Genomic DNA, 7,112 nt, shown 5'->3' with positions numbered 1-7,112 from the left:
TGACAAAAAGAAAAACGATGGCGTGAACGCTGGTACCGGCGGCTTAGTCGCGTGGGCGTTAGTCGAACTCGTCGGAAAATAGCGAAAGTCAAACGATTTGTAACAGTATGGCACTTATTTTTCCTGTAAGTTTGAGGATCAACAAATATAAATACAAAATTTCAAAGATCTAAGTGTTGGAAATCCTCACTTATATAAATTAATAATAAATTAAGTTTTCAAGTATAACAGCACTTTTTCCCCCTACTAGAAGTATGGCAAATATAATAATGGTCACATTTTATCAAATACTCTCCAAAAATCCAAATGCAATACTGGTACAAAAAGTTTGGCGAAATAAAATTTTTTTGCAGATTTTCGGCGGTATGGCGACCATTTGGAATCGTCCGAAAAGTATGGCATGGCGATTTTCGTAAATGGCTGCACGACGATAGTTACCTGTGCAAAAGTTAGCCTGGTACAAATGGTTGAATGATTGTTTTATTTAAATCAACACATTCGCGTCGGTATGGCGGGCTGTAAGTCACACCGGAAAAGTATGGCATGACACTACCGCCTACTACTTTTTTATGGGCTATCGGTAAATTCTAAAATTTTTGTGTTACAAATCGTTTGACTTTCGCTATTTTACCGACGAGTTCGACAAACGCCCACGCGACTAAGACACCGGTACCAGCGTTCACACCATCATTTTTCTTTTTGTCATTGCGTACTAAGACCCCTGTAGAACCGCCATCCTTGTTACAAATGACTCGAAATTTTGTGTCAGTATCTCCCGGTCTAATACTACCTAATACCTATGATTAACACAGATTTCAAATATTTACTCCATTTACTCCTCTGATTCTGAAAAACACGTAACGACTCTAACTCTACTAGGTAGGTAGTAGGTACCTACTCTTATTCATAAAATCATACTAGGTACTAGGTATTTATAAACGACTAGCTTCTCCGCACGGTTTCACCCCCCTGGCTCCACTCCTGTAGGTCGTAGCGTGATGATATACCTATAGCCTATAGCCTTCCTCGATAAATGAGCTATCTAACACCGAAAGAATTTTTCAAATCTGACCAGTAGTTCCCGAGATTAGCGCGTTCAAACAAACAAACAAACTCTTCAGCTTTATAATATTAGTATAGATTATACCGTGGTCGTACGTTTGTTACTCTTTCCCATAAAAATAAGGACAGATTTGGACGAAGCTTCATAGAAATATAGGTACAGCAGATAGATGTATCAGAATAACACATGAGCTATAGAAATAGGTACTTGTTTTTGCATGCGGGGGCATCTGCGAGTGAAACCGCGGGGCACAGTTAGCATTGAATAATTACTCAGTAGCCAAGTTCGTATAAAAAATTTAAATAAAAAATACAAGGTATAATGCCTGATAATTTATGCCATAATTTATGTAGCTACATTATGTTACATTGTTTTTTTTTCCAAAAATTGAGTTTATTAGAATAGTAGACATTTTAATTTTTAATAGTTTTTTTAAAGTGAAACTTTTATTCAGTAAAGTTGACGTTTTTAAGTCAGGTGTATTATTTAAAATGTACTTTAAAAATAGTCAATCATAGCTGACCAAAATTATAATAAGTAATAGGTAAGTAATAAGTATGCATGTTCATATTATAATATGTTATTCATTAAAATTAATGCTAAGTACTACGCCATGAAATCGCTACGTAGTTTACGCCGTGAATTGAACTGACTGGCAAATTCATATTATATACCATTGTGCCATTATTAACCATGGCTGGTTATTGCGATCATAATATGAATTTGCCAGTCAGTTCAATTCACGGCGTAAACGTCTGGAAATAAGAGGATAACACGGCCCCAATCTCAAAAAGGTTTTATATTTATAGCGTTTTTTTACTAGGTACCTACTACTTACATGTAGAAAAAAATTTGGCTCTCATGCCCCCAAGAAATGTACGTCATATAGGTAGGTAGATACAGAAAAGGCCATGAGGTGTCCATAAATAAACATACAAAACAACAATTGCGCAAATCTAACTTTTTTTACATGACTTTACCTATTATGTTGTCACATATTGTTTTTGTCAACTCATAAATAATTCATTTGTTTCCGTGTTTTGTATTTACCAATTAGGCAATTCAGAAAATGACAGTGGAATATATATAGGTATGACATATTTTTTGTAATGATCGACGTATAATCTAATATCGTAGAGGAAAGTTTTTTTTTATTGTTTGATTATATTTTATGTTATAACTCTAAAACTAATCAATTGATTTCTATTACCATCAGAAATCAACGTTATCCACTAGGAACATACATATTATGTAATGTACGCTAAAAAATTCCTTTTTTAGCGCTACCGCGCTATTGGTTCCGCGTAAAAAGCTCTACGCCCCTTCGCGCCTGCCCTCGAGTTTTTTATAGAATACGTTTTTTATTGACTTTATATAAATATGGGTTAAGATGAGGGGAGTTTAACACACGTGAAAAACATATATGTAGAATTACACTAGAAGAATAGGTACTCCGTACTTGTACCCTCGATAATTGAAAATGTAGAGTACCATTTTAAAGTTTTCCAAATCAAAACTATTCTCCGTTAATGTAAGCCTTCTTCAATGTAACTGTTGATAATTCTCTCCGCTTAATGGTAATTATTTCGGTGCCATAAAAGTGAAAGCGACATCAAAGCAGTGAGTTAATAAACAAACATAAAAATCGCATTATCGTATTTAGTAGGTACACAATAGGAAAACAATCACATTTGCGTGCTTCCATTTATTGCCCAGTGATACAAAACAGCTAGATTTATAACAATAACGGCGCGCCCTGACTCGCTTATTTTTTTATTATTAATATCGCATAAACAATAACTTAATAACTTGATCCCCACCCACAGAAGCTCGATTCGTATTGGTTCGAGTAAAAATAGGCTGTGGGGGTGAGAGCGGGACGCGCGTATCGGCCCGTCCGTTCGTCTCGCTCGCACTAGAAAACTCGTCGTCTTCTATGTGGAATACATCTATCGATGTTTGGGGCATAAAAATTGACAGATTTTTTTTCAGTTCATTGTGAGAAGTGGTACCGGTCACACGGATTTCAGACGCCGTAGCGTTGACTCGCCTTAAAACATACTGAGCTATTTTCAACGTGACTTTGTTATTAAAGTGTTTTAAGTGAAGTTACTGTTTACGTTAATGAAAACAATATTTGTGTGTGTTTCGTTATTTTGCTGAACGTTTAAGGGGAAGGTAGGTTTTCGTTTTGTGTTTCCTTCACTATTCAATTAAATTATTATAAAATACTAATTCACTTTCTTAAACTCTACTTCATGTAGAGTCAATAAAAACTACGAATATTTTATGAAAAACTTTATCTTCAATCGAAAATATAGTACAAAGTAAAGTAATATCTAACACAGGTTGTAAATTTTTATTATGTGCTTACATTTATATATTGAAACTATATTCGCGTGACAATACATCTACGTGATCTAGCAATTCACATTTTTTTACTATTGCACCTTCAGCAAATATGTATTACTATGTTTTCAACGTTTTTCTGCTTATTCATAACAATTTTACATTGCAAGTAATTGGTATCAATACACTATTTTATATAACTAGGTTCCTAACAATAAACTGAATTGACATAAATGAATAGATACATAATAAACATAGAGCTACTGTTTTTTTCTAACGTTGAATAATTTAAAATTATGCATTCATATGTTAGCCGTGCGTGAATTTTACATAATCAATATGGCGCTTATTTGTTTATAAGTTTCGATAAATATTGTATATTATCTAACAATATATTTGTTATTACTAGGAATGCTAAGCTGCGCCTCCCCCGCCGGCATGCCGCCAACGCCGCACGCGCCGACCTGGGGCAACATTCTCCAACAGCCTCCCATCATCGTAAGTATATCTATAAACTATACCTTCTAAATCAATCTACACAATAATTTCTTCAATATAAACGTGACAACTTCAAAAACAATCAACAAACCGCGCTCCAATTTTTTAAACGACTCTTTTATAATTAACAACATGTAATTAACAAGTTCAAAGAAGCCGATCGTTCAAATCAAATAAAATATGCGGCGATTTTTGTAAGGGCTAATTAAGAAGTCATTAGTTTTCAAGTGACCCGCATTATTTAATTACACTTTTTAGTTTCCCAGATAAGTTAAACGTTACATTACAAAACATATTTTTATAAATTATATTAAACTTAATATTATTGTTTCGACAACAATAGCTTATAATGATTTTCTTTTTAGAAATCTGAACCGATGGATGACGGCAGCTTCGCAAAGGATCAAACGAGTGGCTTTTATTCAGAAGGCTTTCACAGCGCATCGCCTTCATCATCAAGCAAAGACTCGAATGGTCATTCACCAAGAAGTGTTGGCAGCGCAGGAGAACCATCATCATTCTATGACAACATGTCCCTTAAAGCTAAAGCCAACCTCGGTATGCATTTAGATGCCTATCGCAATGGATTACCTTATAGCCTGCTAACACCTCCAGGATTCGAAAACAGACCTGTAGACGAACGCGGTCCGTCACCGGGATATGAAACATCGTATTCTCCTAGGTCTTTAGCACCTCCGCCGCACGTTTCAACTCCATTAGCACGTGCCGATGCCACGCCACCTAAATCACCTAGAACTCCTTCTTCACCCGAAAGAGATGACCGAAGAGCATTTGAACGTTTCCATGATTCTGGTTTTGATGGCGTCGGTCAAAATAAAAACGACGGTGATGATGGAAGAGATGGATCAGGATTCGAAGACGATTATGATGATGAACCCGGTCTTCGCGTACCTGCCGTAAACTCGCACGGAAAAGTTAAAACCTTCAAATGCAAGCAGTGCGAATTCGTAGCTGTAACGAAACTCAGCTTTTGGGAACACAGCAAAGAGCACATTAAACCTGAAAAGATGTTATGCTGCAGAAAGTGTCCCTTCGTCACGGAATATAAGCACCACTTGGAGTACCATATGAGAAACCACATGGGATCTAAACCGTTCCAGTGCTCACAATGCTCATACTCTTGCGTGAACAAATCAATGCTGAATTCACATTTGAAATCCCACTCAAATGTTTATCAATACCGTTGCGCCGATTGTAACTATGCAACGAAATACTGTCACTCTCTCAAACTACATTTACGGAAATATAAACACAACCCAGCCATGGTGCTAAATTTAGACGGAACACCCAACCCTCTCCCAATTATCGACGTATATGGCACACGCCGCGGGCCAAAACAGAAGCCGATGTCTAAGATGTTCGATCAACCTTGTAATAACAATCAATCTCAACCGGCTCCACCGACGCATTCTTTATTCGGCAACCATTTCCCTGTCAATTTACCGTATCTACCACCACTTCTACCTCCCTCTTTTCTATTCCCCCCGAATAATAATTACGAGCCGAGGACTTCACCAAACTTGCCTGAAATAATGGACAAGCGTCAATCTGTTTCGCCTCAATCAATTTTGCAACAAAGATTGTCATACTCGGAGCGACCATCTGAAGCGAATGTCAGTCCTCCGCCAGTGAAATCGCCTATAAGTTCTCCCCAGACTCCAACAACTCAAACCAACACGCCTACACCTCAGCCTCAAACCAATGACGCTCTCGACCTTACCAATACCAAAACAAGCGAGGCAGGTTCACCACCACCAGCTGAACGCGCTATGCCTCTAACACCGACAACGGCCATGAAGAACAGACGAAAAGGCCGCGCATTCAAGCTTCAACCAGCAGCTTTGAGGCTCCAGCATGAGGATAACAAAATGGAAGCCGAAGGTTCCGACGCCGAATCAGAAGCTTCCGCCGATGTGCCGTCTTCGACCGCTCCAAACGCATATACCTGCCAGTATTGTGACATAACATTCGGCGATCTGACTATGCACACAATACACATGGGATTCCACGGATACAATGATCCTTTTATGTGTAACAAGTGTGGTGAGCGGAGTGCGGATCGCGTGGCGTTTTTCATTCACCTCGGTCGCGCACAACACGCCTAGCTTCATACAAATTTTGAGCACCCTAGTCAGCGTATCGCTTTTGTGTTGTAGGGAGATTATAAGTTATGCGTAAACGTAAATTGTAAACCAAAGACGACGTACGATAGAAACGTTGTACATCTGTTAATAGTTGGTATTGTAATTCTTATGCTGCTGTACTTTAAGTGGAATAGTCATTGTAAATAAGTAGCTGTAGTTTTGCCAAATTGTATTCGGGCCTTTAGTCGATTTATTTAACCTCGTTTAAGTTATCTTTTGTAATAAATACTAATTAGGTGAAAGTGACCAAATGTTAAGAAGACTGTGTCTTTGATTAAGTACAAATCGATGTCTTTTAAGCGACATTTTTATGTAAAGACGTGTATTATAAGTATATAACCTACGGTGAAGTTACCTATTAGATTAGAGATAATATAGACCAAAAATAGGTCTAAAATTGTATTTAAACTTTGTGTAAGCGAATCAGAGTGTATTTATAGAAGAGATTTATTTTATTTATTTATTATTTAGCGTATGTTTGTCGGTTGTTTCCTTATCATTATAGTATTAAATATTGGAAATTGCATGTAGTCTTCTCAAGCATGTTTTATCGTTCTTTAATCCACGGATACTTTTAAACTGACTTTTTTAATGTATAATTAAACGTATGTTACTTGTGTGCTGGAAACAATAAAATAATGGATTTTTATTTACTTCGTTTTATTATATACCTACCTAGATACCTATATTTCTTCACGCTACAAAAAATCACCAAACACCAGTCTAAGATAAATTTAAATTTATTTGAAATGTAGTGCCGAACTAAGCTTTATATAGTTCCTACCACTGATTTTACAGAGATACGATAAATAATAAGAATAAATAATAAAAATGCATACCTATACCAACATTGTCAAAATAAGTACCTATTATATAGGAAAGTGCAATCAACGGATTCGTTAACACTCCTTGCGAGAGCTTTTATTATTTAAGAATCACTCCTTTAAACTTTAATATGATAGAAGAATAATAAATACGTTAAAATGAACACTTTTTCATAATTTTACGTAGATATCTTGATACATAGATAATATAAT

At 36.4% G+C, this 7,112-nt stretch overlaps 1 protein-coding gene across 1 annotated transcript; it reads left to right on the top strand.

Annotated features, from left to right (window-relative positions):
* The first annotated feature begins 3,087 nt into the window (after positions 1-3,087).
* hb (zinc finger protein hunchback) lies at positions 3,088-6,694 on the top strand. Its single transcript, XM_089714990.1, has 3 exons — positions 3,088-3,241; positions 3,822-3,910; positions 4,276-6,694. Exons 2-3 carry the CDS (start codon positions 3,824-3,826, stop codon positions 6,034-6,036), a joined length of 1,848 nt encoding a protein of 615 aa, XP_089571116.1. The 5' UTR covers positions 3,088-3,241; positions 3,822-3,823; the 3' UTR covers positions 6,037-6,694.
* Positions 6,695-7,112: the final 418 nt, after the last annotated feature.

Source organism: Colias philodice, chromosome 3 (assembly GCF_061535455.1).
Source record: "Colias philodice isolate Cphi_HAF_F1 chromosome 3, ilColPhil1 Martin Lab GWU primary, whole genome shotgun sequence".
NCBI lineage: Eukaryota > Metazoa > Arthropoda > Insecta > Lepidoptera > Pieridae > Colias > Colias philodice.
Note: the sequence above shows the minus strand (reverse complement) of the source record. Positions and strands in the feature narration are given on the sequence as shown.

Bases quoted from the DNA above. Each gene is read 5' to 3' on its own strand.
- hb (XM_089714990.1), top strand. From the start codon at position 3,824: ATGCTAAGCTGCGCCTCCCCCGCCGGCATGCCGCCAACGCCGCACGCG. The intron at 3,911-4,275 runs GTAAGTATATCT...TTTTCTTTTTAG, and splicing joins TCCAACAGCCTCCCATCATC to AAATCTGAACCGATGGATGA.